This window comes from Tyto alba, unplaced genomic scaffold (assembly GCF_018691265.1).
Source record: "Tyto alba isolate M040663 unplaced genomic scaffold, T.alba_DEE_v4.0 Super-Scaffold_14, whole genome shotgun sequence".
In the NCBI taxonomy this organism is placed as follows: domain Eukaryota; kingdom Metazoa; phylum Chordata; class Aves; order Strigiformes; family Tytonidae; genus Tyto; species Tyto alba.
The window spans coordinates 34651518-34666150 of NW_024881276.1; the positions used below are offsets into that span (position 1 = coordinate 34651518).

A 14633-nucleotide genomic window follows, 5' to 3' on the forward strand; every position below is an offset into this window, starting at 1 on the left:
TTCTCATAAATAGTTTAACTTTAGGCTAGAAAATTGTGGATAGGTCTATCAGAAACCAGAACTGAGCACATTTAAATAGTAAAATTTAGCTTCTGGCATTGTTTAAAATGACTTCCTTGTTTCTGAAGTGCACATTTTCAATTTCTTTCTGTGTTTGCCTTTGTCAAAAAGCATAACATTAGGCTGCTGCTGCATGCATGCATACAGGCTTTGACCAAAAAGAACTGTTATCAGTTGAAGTTTCAAAGCACCGATCAAAGCTGCTACATTGCTCAATGCCTGAAGCCTTTTTAAAATAGCTATTCAGACTTTATTTTTATAGGAAAGCAAGTGGTTTCATCCAAATAAGTAAAGTGTGTCTTCCTATGAACTTATTTACCAGCTACAGGAGCTCATCTTTCTTTTCCAAATGTTTTAATAAGTAATTCTAGTGCTCCTTGATTTTCATAGACCTTTAAAAAACCCCCCATATTTCATCATCTAAACATCTTAGTGCAAAGAATGAACTATTGAAGAGCGACACCTCACTCTAGTGGAGCTATATGAAGAAAAAAACTAAACTGCATATGCCTGTTTTATGATTAAGTACAGTCAGGAATACAAAGAGTCAGAGCCCTGGCTTTTCCTCTGGAAAATAAATTAGTGGTGGGAGTCACTTGAAGGAAAACTGCACAAACTGACTTCTGCCTGGAAGACAGTTTTTGCACCTAATGTGTTCAACATATGGATCAGAAATCTCATCAGAGTGTTCATGAGGCAAAAAATGTGGTTACTTCACAACAGATTTTAGGTAAGTACTGTCTTCCAATGCACAATTTCTCAGAATAAGTTAAGTCTTAAAAAACACTGGCATGAATGTGGAAGATAGAAAGATGTTCTGTTTGAACCTGGCTAACTTTCCTTCCTAGGTAACATCATGTGGTTTGATGCTCTCTGTTGATTTAAATACACGTGACAAACTCATATCCTATTTAAAAAGTCATAAAAGTGAAAAAGTAGTGTATACTTCTATACTGCAGGTACAAGCATTTAGGATAATAGAGACTTTCAATTCAGACTTCTCTCTCTTCTAAAGGTAGATTTTGGATCTAGAGGATCTGTCTTTTTATATTTTAAAAGAATAGGTGAGTTACGGACTGCCATCTGTACATGACTACAGATACTAACAGACAGTTTTAACACTGTAAACCATAAATAGAAGTCCATCAAATAAAGATATATCCCAAAATCATCAACTCCCAAACTTAAAGCATTCCTAATCAAAAAGAGTTTCAGATTGTCCCTCTCAAAAAGTCTGAGTAAAAAGGCTTTGCAGCCATTTCCCCAGCAGCTGAAAGCTCCACTATAGCAAAATGAAGATGACTCTCTGCCAATAACTTGATTCAGATAAATTATCTTAAATCAGATGATTTTTGATTTCCTAGTCAGGAATAGATTATGATACCTGGAGCGATGTTTCACACGAAGAAAATAACTTTGGAAATAATTTTTTACAGTACAAATCAAAGATATTTTACATTTTTTTATAAAATAAAAATAATAGTTGGAAGGGAATAACTGGGTTATAAAGAAATTTAGTTTTTTCATGTATGCTCTTCATTATTTTCTGTAGTATATTAAGTTTAAATAGTTGCAGAATTAGTATTTGTCAAACAGAAACACATAATGTGTTTAATATAACATAGAGTATGAAAAAGTAACAAACCTTAAAGTCAAGGCTTTGAAAACTTAAGGTTAACTATTTTATATGTGTACAAAATCTGATCCCTCCAGTTTTCTAGAATAACTAAGAAATAAATTAAGTTAATAAACAGAACATTCATCAAGAAATTCTGTCAACTAAAGATGAAGCATAACCAAGTTGAAATGAGAATGTGCACCTTCTCATATGTTAACATATGTTAAGGATACTTAAATGCAATATATGTACTGTATAAAAAGAAAAAAAGGTTCCATGAAGATCAGCGAAAAAGTTAAAACCAGTAAAAAATAAAAATATGTTCTGCTTAGCTTCTATGAAACTCAGGATTAATTTATGCCTGACAAAAAAAATAATTTCAGGGTATAAATGAGCTGTCATTTTTAAGCTTTTGTACATAAAGTACTACCAGTTAAGACAACATGCTGGACTTCTAAATACCTAAATACAGAACTAGGAGCTTCAATACACTCCATTTAAAAAAAAAAAAGCCACCCTGACGATATTTATTACATCTGAATCTTATGGTGCTCTACTGAAAAGAAAAAAAAAAAAAAGAAAACAACACCCCTGCAGGAAAATTCAAAAGCTACTGTTCATGTTAGTTAGTATAGCCACACAATAAATCATAGACTTGTAGAACGGTTTGGGTTGGAAGGGACCTTAAAGACCATCTAGTTCCAACCCCCCTGCCACGGGAAGGGACACCTTCCACCAGACCAGGTTGCTCAAAGCCCCATCCAACCTGGCCTTGAACCCTTCCAGAGAGGGGGCAACCACAGCTTCTCTGGGCGACCTGTGCCAGTGCCTCATCATCCTCACAGTAAAGAATTTCTTCCTCATAGCTAATCTGAAACGAGCCTCTTTCAGTTTAAAACTATTGCCCCTTGTCCTATCACTACAGGCCCTGGCAAGAAGTCTCTCTCCATTTTTCTTATAAGCTCCCTTTACGTATTGAAAGGCTGCAATAAGGTCTCCCTGAAGCCTTCTTTTCACCAGACTCGAACAATCCCAACTCTCTCAGCCTTTCTTCATAGGAGATGTCTTCCACTCCTCTGATCATTTTTGTGGCCCTCCTCTGGACCCACTCTAACACGTCCATGTCTTTCTTGTGCTGGGGGCCCCAGAGATGGGCACAGTATTCCAGGTGGCATCTCACGAAAGGTGAGTATAGGGGGAAAATCCCCTCCCTCCAACTGCTGGCCATGCTACTTTTTATGCAGCCCAGTATATAATAAAGTTCACAAGTACTGCTACAGGCTTGAATGGTGAAAGATGGAGTATTATTCTGGACAGATGAGACAATCCAACAGAAAAAGATGCCTAGAAGGAACAAAGACTATATGACAAAGGAACAAAATTAAACAAAACTGATCTATGAGAGGATTCTATAAGCAATCATAACTTTAGAATAGCATTTTAGAGTAGTTAATATTATGGCACCATAATCAGCTAAACTCAAGCTGTTCATTTTCCCAGACAAGAAAGAAACTGACAGGTCAGCACTCCAGTTAGGAGAAGCGGTTCTGGATAATCTGCATGAGAAGACTATGTAAGAGAAGCAAACACTGACCTGAAATCTGCCTCTGGCATTTAGATATACTTGTTAGGTATAAAGTCTGAGAACAGTGATTCAAGAACAGACTAATACATCTTCTGTCTCATCCAGAAAGTAATTCAATTAACGACTTCAAAGATCCAGCTCTGGTGTATGTTTGGCGTTATACACAAAATTGGATAGTGCAAATTACCCGATTCAGCACATGCGTTCAGACAACTATAATTGCAATCTAGTATACAGAATCAGATTTGCACTTCCTAATTTAAGAACATGGGTTTTCAATCTTTTGGCTATTTGTTCCTCAAATAATTTGTTTTCCTGGATCATGCAATGAAAATATATGAAAGATTGTCAGGTTAAGATGTTAAGACATTTTATGTAGTATATTATTGGAAGCCTCTCTCTTAGATGGTTAATACTGGCATAAGTTCCTCATCATCAAGGACTTTATTAAACTACATCCTCCAGCAAATCTAATACTTTTCTTGCCATCCATCCTGTAAAAGTACCCTTAATTTTTTGTAACTCTGCCACAATTTGGTTAACAGCCATCTATCTTTCTCTTGTAATTTCTCCCTCATACCTGTTTCACAGTAGTTAATATTTTGGAATGAATAACTTTTCCTTGGAGATAAAGTAGAATTTCCCCAGACAGGTACGATAACTGCCACATATTCCTTGTAGCAAGAAATAATATGAGAAAGACTTAACAAATGGGGCCAGGTGATTAGATTTTAATACATAATCATCCTCAAAAAGAAGATGGGAACTACAGAGCTTCAGGTTTAATATCTCATGATTTTACTGCTACTATCACGGTTATGTGGCTGCAAGGAAAAGCATGCAAGACCTGCATGTGAAGTTTACAAACAGAAAAGCAAATGAAACTTACCATGTACTAGGTTTTAAATTGCCATGATTATTAGCTAAAACTAGACTTTCTATTTCCAGAATTCAGCTCATCATTTCTAAAGTTTGAGATCAGCAGTTTTGCAGAGGTACATGTGTCTTTCACAACAAGTAACAAGAAGCTCCACTGTCAGTGATGTTTCCATTCCTCTGCCCCATTCTCGGTTTCCCTCAAAATGCATTAAAATAAAACACTGATATTCAGTAGTATGATGGACTATCTACTAATAACTTGCAGTTTATGCAAGAGTAATAGCCCCCTCTTACTGGCAACCAGTACTAGTCCCTGATAAATTTGCCTATGATATTATTTTTAATATCCAAACACCACACTTATTTCTCCATTTCCATAAGCACAGAAAACAAATTAGTTACCATGAAGATAAGCTATCTGTCTGCCAGATGCAAAGTAAGTTATTGATAATGGCATCTTCAACCTTAACAAATGGTGGGCAGTGAATACATACATGGTTCTGGTGCTTGGTGCTGCCAGAGACTCATAAATTCAATGTATCTATTTTAATTTGAATTCCACTTGACATTAAGGAATTGTATTTGGTTGATAACTTTAAACAAAACCCAAAACACCAAACAAAACAAGCAAAAGAATCCCAATAAACTTTTGTTTCATAGAAGAAGATACCTGTTGTGAACGGGCAAACCTGCCTAAAATTATCTAAACCTGCCGAAAATAGGAGAAGAAATTATAAAGAAATCATAGCTAGGTAAAATAAGCTAAGTACGTCAATAGTGATGTTTAAAAGAAACTATCTTCATGTATCTACCAGTCATATTTTATGTCTGTAATTCACCAAGAGTATCAGCCATCAGAACTAGAATTCCCCCTACAGATCTCTCACAGTAGCAGTAATTTTTATTTTAGTAATAAAATGATCAGGTGTGTCCAATTACTGACACATTATTTTGGATGGCACCAATTTTTATCAAAATTTCAATTGTTATATGTATTCCAGGACAGAAATACTAGAATAATTTAGGATGGCTAGACTTCTGACATCATATACTAGATTATGTAATTCTCTTATAGCCAAAAGTGAAAAAATGCAATGCCTTTCTCAAACCAGGATCTTAACCATCACCTCTCTTCCTAAACTGCTTGTCACATTTTCAGAACAAAATCCAGCTTCATATCTTTACCTTCCATATTTTCCTACCTGTCATCCTTACCTACACAACATGCCTATTGATATCTTCTCTCCATTATCTATCTATCTATCTATCTATCTATCTATCTATCTATCTATCTATCTATCTATCTATCTATCTATCTATCTATCTATCTATCTATCTATCTATCTATCTATCTATCTATCTATCTCTTACAGTCCCAAATCATAATTGTTGTTCCTGTATGGAGCAAGGACTATCAGCCTCGTTATGTCTTTACTTAATTTTTACACACAGTGCTGTCCAGAAAACAACAAAAAATCTCTCACAAACTTTAAGGAACAGACTAAAAACCCAACCAGCACTGCTGAAATTACCTTGTATATCCATTTCCAACATGTGGTCCCCCTAAACTCATATCTTGTATCTCTCAGACCTTCAGTGCAGTGTGCTCAAACTCACCCAGTATTTTTCTCTTTACATTAGCCCTATGATGCTCCCAATGTGTCCAACAACAGCAGCCCAGAGGCAGGCTCTGTGGTGCAGAGGGACCTGTCCTCAGATATTGCAACCAAAGCTACTTGCCTCAGGTTTGTTGTAAACAATACTGGAGGTCCCTCTTTCAAGCATGTGCTAACCCAGTGACTTCAGGATACTCTGACACAACAGAAGACTATTTAAAGATACTGACTTCAAGTAATGCAAAGCATTCTGCAGTTAAGGGAAGTTAACTGGGAAAAAAAATGTTGAGGCTACAAAACTTAATTTAAGGTATTTTGATTTTTTCAAATTGCAAAAGTTTCAACATCACACTTATCATACCATTTGATTATTTTCTTCATAATTATCAGATGCGTTGTTTCTGCTCTGCTGGATCTGTCTTGGAGGTATAGAGAAGGACAAAGGCCATGTTGCCTCTTTTTCATTCACAGGTCAACACTGCATAATATAACTTACACTTAACATAGCATGAAATTACTTGTAAAACTCTGCTGAATTTTGGAAGTATAAAAACCTCTTTAAAATTTAGGCATTAATTATCAGTGTAAACATTTCATGTTTTTAGCCTGTAAGGCCAACTCATGAAGTAGAATCTTCAAAGGAAACATCAGAAAAATTCTTTATTGCTTTTTTTCTTTATCTTCATTTTTCACAATTGCATATGTGAAAAATTATGTCAGTAAGAAAAGATGCTGAGGCATATACACCTATTAATAAAATGAATAAATTATTAGAAGAGAAACAGAATAAAACCTAAAATATTTTATTTATTCAAAATTGTATTGTTCTATTAAAAGAACAATAGCCAACATGTTATTAAAAATCTACTTAAAGTGACATCAAGCTCATTGCAAGGTCAACATAAACATGCAGTATAAAGCTCTATTAGGTAAAAATTTAGAGAAATTCCTAACATGAATATTGCATTTTAACAAGTCATTAGCATATATAGGCCAAAAGTTTTTAAGATGGAATTTCTGTTCTATAGTATTTTTACACCCTTTTTCGGCTACAGAATAGGTAGATTTGCTATACAGATGAATAAAGCATAATTTAGGCACTTTGTAACACTTACTGTCGCAACCTCAGAAAAAGACAACAGATGCATTTATCTCTGCTTCAGTACAGGGAGTTCTGGTGAAATGTTTTTTGCAAAGTGACTTTATGAGATAAACCTCATCTTTTCTTCAGAATTCAATATTCTTAATCCCTTTAAGACACTGCAATGGCATACCAAATTTGCTTCTATACAAGTGCACAAGATAGTCAAAGAAGGAAAATTTTAAATCTTCTAAGTGACGTTTGTGAGCTCCAAAGTCATGTCAATATTATGTCATGTATTTGATGATGCTAAAGATTGACCTTTTCCATCTTTTCTTTCTCATTTTAAGCTATAAATTTGACAGGAATAAATGTAACTAGAGCCAATAGTATTTTAACAGAAAAGATGCAAAATTTTCCAGATTATTTCAACATTTTGTTTCTCCTGATTGCTTTTCCCATCATTTATCTCTTTCTTAGGCCGTCTGATTGTGTTTATCAGTTTTGTTTTCTGGTTGTGATAACAACATAGGGCTGGGCCCTCATGATTAACAGCTGAAGGGAAGGTGTGAAGAGGATGGAGCATGGCTCTTTTCAGTGGTGTCCAGTGACAGGACAAGAGGCAATCCCTTCCAATCTCAAACATTCTGTGAGTAGTGATGAGATGTTGCTACACTGATTTCTTTTAACAGAAACTGAATCCAAAGTATGAACTGTCTGCATTTATTATAATTTATGATAGTAGTAAGTACTGAAACATTTGTGACATATCACAACATTTGTGACATTCTGCACACAGTAGTATTATTTTCACTGATTCAAAGCCTTGTTTCCTTGAAGGTAAATAGAATTTGTGGCTCAATTTGTTCAACCTGCTTTTTAAGTAATGCTGTGTATTTTTGCAAAGATATAAAATTAAATAGCATGAATCCAAAGCATCTGCAATAACCACAGTGCAATACAGAAAAGCCAAAAGACTAATCAACTCAGGAAACAAAGTTCCATACTGTAACAGTAATGAGGTTGATTTCAAATTGTGGTGGGAAAAAAAAAAAAAAAAAAAAAAGAAAAAAGACTGTTTCTGATAAGCAGTACATTTGTATAATAAATACTGCACAGGTTTCTTTACAGGTAAAGACTGTGTTGCACAGGCTATACAATTTTTTTTTGGTACAACTTCATGTTGGTACTTAACTAATAAGGAATATAACTACAAAATTAATGTTCATATAAAAACCAGTAGTAAGAAAAAGTTCTCATTTTGGAAGACACTTTATTGAAATGTTTTTTTTTAGAAATTGTTTTCAAAGAAATTATATTTGTCAACAACTCATGTAGGTGATCTCATACAAAAATGTACCATATAACTGAACGTAGTATGTTTGTGATAGTAGATTATATCCCAAAACACTAGTCTTTGTGTAGAGTGTGGAAGTAAGCTTTTTTGCACCTTACAGCATATCTAATAACTGCAGTATCAATATTGAAACTGGGGAGTTTTAACTGAAATAGAGTGATGTGAAAACTGGTAATTGCAGCTACAAACGGCAAAGATGGGATGCTTCCCAGGTAGTACATGGTAAAACGGAGACTCTTCCAAAGAACATGGCTTAATACATTTTCTGCAGCAACAGGTATATTCTCCAAAAGAATTTACATTTGGTGATACAGAGCAAACAGAGACCAGCATCTTACACAATGTGTGCACCTAGGAGTACACAATTGAGTGCTTTGAATATTTCTGACTGTGTTAATGACAGTTTGAACACAAAGAAGGGAAGACTGTAAAGGCAAGTAGAAAGCCACTTCTAAGGATCACAGAATGCTCATCATTACTGGCTTGTTTAAATCCTTTCCAACTTATTAATGCCATCAGTGCATCCTAACGAAGAATAATACTATGAAGAAAGATGATCCAGCATATTGAACATGTCAAAATTACAATATTTCATTCTCTAATGCTAAACAGTACAGTGAATAATTTGTGGAACCTAAGAAACAATGTGTTATCTCATCAGAATCTTTCTTCTTTTTGTCAATTCTGTATTATGCTTTTTAAGAGTCCTTTATAACCCTAGCATGTATTTTTCAGAATAATTATGTCTTAGCTAAAAAGTCAAAAAATACCATATTGAAATGTAAACATCTGCATAGGAAAACTGTAACTTTGAAAGGCACCTCGTAGTATTGTATGCAAAAATCAAGCTGTAATTCACTCGGATTTGTACATTTAAATACCTCTGGCCCTTCAGAAAACCTGATCTTAGCGTATCTCCTACTTTGTCTATTTTTAGTATTTTTTACCAATTTCTAGAATTGTTTTTATTAAAAAAATAAACACCTATTTCTATATGATAAATATATAGGTAACTACTGTAGACACATCTTCATATGTAATACCTAGTATACATCATATATGGCATCACACAGGAACTTTTCAATCAGTTACTTCTATTATTATTATTATTATGCAATACAATAGGCTTAATATGTATAATCACATTTTGTAGTTAATGAAATCCATTAGCAAATAATACTTATAATGGTATCTTTGTCATGTCATTTTGATTTATTTTTCGTATTTCATTTAAGGAAAACTAAATATAACAAAATGCAAAGATGACTTTGTAGGAACAAATCCTCAGAAATGCCCCTGGGTTCCCTACAATTCATGTTTGTCTAGTATTTACTTCAGATAAAAGGCAAGGTTAACTGAACTGTGCCCAACTGGTATCAAACCTGATAATCTCTTCCTGTCCTGGAGAACTGCTCTTCTCATGAAGAGCAACCCCAACAGAGAACAAGGAAAAAGTAAGGAAACTCTGCAATCCCACTGTCAGTTTAAGTCTCTGGTAGGGGTCAGTAAGTACAAGGATGAGACAGTGACATCGGAGCACTCTGTGTCTCCTTTAGGCCTGGTTAACTGCACGGACATTTAAGGATGTGATGGGGGCGTGCTCCTCTCCTGACTACACAAACTGTCAAATGTATTAAAACATACAAAGAAAACACTGCTGTAGTTTTGTCATTAACTTACAGAATGGCATAGGTGCATTGATTAGTCCTATCTAGGAACTATGGAACAATCTAAACTACTAAGTCTTGTTTATTTATTTATATTCTTAATTTAATATAGTTATTGAGGTTTATGCTAGAATACTATTAAAAATAATAAAAATTCTGCTAAAATGGTTCACTAGTGATTATGTAAAGACCCAGCCATACCTGAAAAAAATCTTTTCAAAACTGGTTTTGAAGAAAATAAACCCAAAATAATTGAAGTGAAAATTAAAATATCTTGAAGTGTTTTACACACTATAGTAAATTAATATTTGGCAAGAAAAATGTAAAAAACCCATATAGCAATGTCTGCAATTACAATTAAGATGCTGAAAAAATATCACTTGGAAAATAATAGAAGGACAGTCAAATCATATATTCAATACCAACTTTACAGAATCTTATAACTATTCCTTCCATTTTCCCATTTTACTAGACAAATAGAAATCAGTTGCTTAGTTTTTGAATCTGTACCTTTTGCTGAAAGTCTCTAGCCTGCAACTTACAAAGTGAAATAAGTGTAATGAAGGATAACTATGACACCTGCTTCACAAAAGAACATTTTTGTAATTGAGAAAAGGACTGTTAGCACTTATGGCAACACAGCATTGTATGGAAACGGTGGTAATGAGATACTGATAGATTCTTTGAAGAGACGGTTTAATTACTGAAGTTTATGACAGAGTTTAGACTGATGGGAGATGAGGCTGGAAAGAAGACCTTTTCCTGGGGACACTATTTTAAAGAACAGAGGTAGTCTTCACCATTAGACAAGTGTTTTATTTCCTGGGCAAGACAAATAAGCTATACTTGTAGTTCATATGCCAGTGCAAAGTCATTTCCAAGGCAAGCAAAAAACTTCTCTGACTCATTAATCAGAATATCAATGGAGACAGACCTATAGTTTTTGCTTTGCATTATAAGAATACCTAACACATAAAGAATATGGAGGAAGTTGTACTGCTGTTATTCAAAGAACACCCGTACTGGAAAAAAAAATATATTTGGTTTAAACTTAATTATCAGTTGAAATATTTAAAAATTAAAACTATAGTTTTAGAAATGTCATAATTCTATGCTAGACCAAATAAAAATCTTGTGTTATAGAAAAAAAAAAGAAAAATTACAATGTGTGATATCTCTGAAGACAGTATAATATTTCTAAGTTCTTTTAAAAAAAATGTGTTTTCTCAGAAGACTTTTGAACTTTAGAAGGTCTTATGCTGTATCAAAAAGTGTATTGCACACTATATTTGATTGCTCCCACACATACTCAAAATTAAGTCTGACATACCATAATGAGAATACGTTACTTTTAAATTCTGTTCTAAAACTTTCACACTGAAAGGGGTCTTAAACTATAATTATGTATTGTATCAATCTAGAGATTTTGTTATGCCCTTTAGCATGAATTCTGCATTACTAATAAACTCTGAAATTTCAATTGCCCTTGTTTCATAAAATGGGATGTATCCTATCTCTGTCTTTTGAATACAAGAGGTATTAATATTTAAGTTTAAAGCATAACAACTACATAACCTTAATCAAACAATATAGTTCACATCACTATGTGTACAGTAGTACATGATATTACATAAAATTTATAGGAATTTCACTGAACTTGCATTTTTACCTAGTAAAATATTTTTTCCCTTTAAATATATATATATAAATAATTATCAGTGCACCAGTGCACTCATTAAAGAAACAAATATAGCAAATTAATATGCTCCAAAAGGAATAATAACATTTTGCAAAGTTTCAAATCCCTTCATATGTCTATTATATTGAAGAGTATCAATGCTATTGATAAATAGCAAGAGCTATTAATAAATACTGTATTTATTTATTACATTTTCCAGGTTGGCAAATCTCTCCATTCCTAACATCTAATTACAATTTTGACCATTTCTCATTTTTCTTTCAGATTTATTTCCTATGTCATAATGCATTGCTTGCCTTCCAAAAAAAGATGGAACATGCAACTGTATATTGAAGTCACTTGCAGAACTCCTCAGGAAATTGCTCAGTGGTCTGCAACCGTTACTCATCTTTCTGTGTCACGTGTCCTAATCCAACTTCTATCTAACCACTGGAAAGACTTTTTCCATTCAGAGTCTCAATCTCAAATAGGCTTGCTCACTGAAGCTATATTGGAAATGTAGATCAAATGTATCTAGAAAATCTCCATCAAAATAGTACAATGATGAAAAACAAAAGAAGGATTTTTTTTCTCATTTTCATTTTTTGAAGACCTTTGCTTCATGCATTTGAAGAACAGTTTCAGGAGAAAATTTTCCAATTAATTTTCGTGTATTTCCAATTTGTATCCTCTGGTTGGCTTCTAAACATCAGACTTTCTCTAAGCAAAAATAATCTCCTTTTCTCCTGGGTAAAAGTCAAGATCTTTGAATCTCTAAAAAAAGATTGTCACAAAGTTTTGAACTCCAGAAGGGGTTGTAACAGGGACTAGAGAATTGTTGAGGATTAGTAAATCAGAGAACCAGGAAAAAAGCATAAGTCTTTGCTGAATCTTAAAAGTTTAAGATCAAGACTGAGATCAGTCCTTATGTTGTCCCACTGAATACTTTTCACCCACAGCAGTCTCCACTAGCCCAAAGATTTAAAGTTATTAAGTTCAAACTTAAGATAGTGTGTAAATACCACTGGAATATGATTTCAGATGACATCCTGTCCTGCTTAAATCACAGAAAAGGGTCTTGTCAACTTCAGAAGACAGGATTCCTTCACAGAATTCAGTATCACTAACTATAGAAGGACATGCTTTCTTAAATTATGCAGTCTAAACATCAATTACCAGGAAAAACTGACCTTCCATTAAGAATGTACTTTTTTTTCTTTTAGAACAAATTTAAAAGAGAAAATGAAATATTATAACTTACATTCAATATCAAGGTACATGCTCTTTTGGTGCCCACCAATTCTACTTGCAGCTTCACAGTCATATCTCCCTGAATCTGACAACTTCACATCTTTAATATGCAGTGACGATTTTCCATGCTGCCCTTTGACTTCTATACGGCCATCTGGGCTCTGTTTACATTGATTCAGGAAAAAGAAAGGTTTTATATATATGTATATTTATTTATGTTTTATATATTAAACACCACTGACAAGTATGACTGAAAGCATCTCTTCACCTATGGTGAAGTTATTACCAACAGCTATGCAACTTCTAAATTTTTCAAATAAATAAAAAAAAAATATAGAAAAAGATGTTCTGTTTCTAGGCTCTAGAATCAAAGGAGTAAGTACATGCTTAAAGGAACATTGTCAAGGTAAATCAGAAAATGTATCCACTTATGACTGGAATAGTGAACTGCATACTCATAACCTGTTTATGATCTCACTCATTTTGTTATGATGCTGCAGTTAATGAGTATGCATACATGTAAAATCATAGTATCTTAGATTAGTTAGCATTATCTCTCTTGTCCTTAAAAATGTAACTGTGAAACTGAATAGAAATACCTCCTCAAACAATGATCAAAACACCAATCCCGTCATAGAGTTATTTTCATTAGTTATATTTTATTGTCAGAAGCTCACAATTGTTAAAAAACATGATCCATAAGTGCAATTATAATTTCTGGATTTCATTTCCATATCATTGCATGTAAAAAGGCAAGGGTAAAAAATGAATGCTGGCTTCTGATTTTCTAGAACATAAATTTTACATTTAGAAACTTCATAAAAATCCTTATCCATAACACCTCCCCATCTCCTCTCCAAAAACATGAATTTGATGAGTATAAAAATAGAGAAATCTAAATAAAACATTTTTTAAAAATAGCCTCTGCTTGACACTTCAACCTTCATGGAGTAGTACACCTGAGGAAAAATAATCTGGTTCTGCTCTTTACTTGTTTCGTAGCTTTGGGAAACTTGATTCACTTCTTTCTTTCACTTTTTTCATTTGAGGAAAAAAAAGCTGACAAAAAAAGATGATATTTACCTACCTTCTTTAGTGAGAAAGGTAGAAAAGGAAGAAAGAAGCAGTAACTATTTCACTGTATGATATTTAAACTTGAAACATACTTTAATGTCCAATCCTACAAATACATACTCTCAAGCTTACTGCTTTTTACACTAAATACTCAGCAAGAGGCAGCTAATATTTAAGTGACCGAGTTTTTAACTTTGTACAATTGTTTCTTTATTAAATAGAGGAAAAATGCACACAATTTAAGTCTTAAAATATTTGACATAAAGCCATCTTACAAAGCATTATGTATATCATAATTTCTATTGAAATAAAAGTATTCAAATCCCACATCAGTATCCAAAGACACTGAATTTTGTTTCCTGTGAAAACCTCACAGCATAGGTACATAAATTAAAGTTATGGACTTCTAATGCAAGAACAAACCTAAAACCCTCTGGACTGGTAAAAATTAGTAACTAAGACCACTTATTTTTCTCTTATGTGACTTCTAATGCTGAAAATTCTATTTTCATTATACCTTTAAAATAGGAAAGAGAATAGTTATGAAGTTACTAGTAAACACGATACAGTACTGAGTGTCATGGGTTTTGGAGGGAATTACTGGGATAATGCAATTTCTTTAAAATAAAACATTCAGTGCCTTTCTAATTTATGATATACAATTCTTAAAGACACACACACATATATATATATATATATATATATATATATATATATATATAAAACAAGTACTTTATATGACATAGTTAATAACATCATTATTTACC

At 33.3% G+C, this 14633-nt stretch overlaps 1 protein-coding gene across 1 annotated transcript in view; it reads right to left on the reverse strand.

Annotated features, from left to right (window-relative positions):
• The window catches only part of NCAM2 (neural cell adhesion molecule 2), a 311529-nt gene that overhangs the window by 88951 nt on the left and 207945 nt on the right, over positions 1–14633 (reverse strand). Inside the window, exon 9 of the mRNA XM_032988334.2 lies at positions 12803–12953. Coding sequence (XP_032844225.1) covers positions 12803–12953 — 151 coding nt within the window. The remainder of the gene's footprint in view (positions 1–12802; positions 12954–14633) is intronic.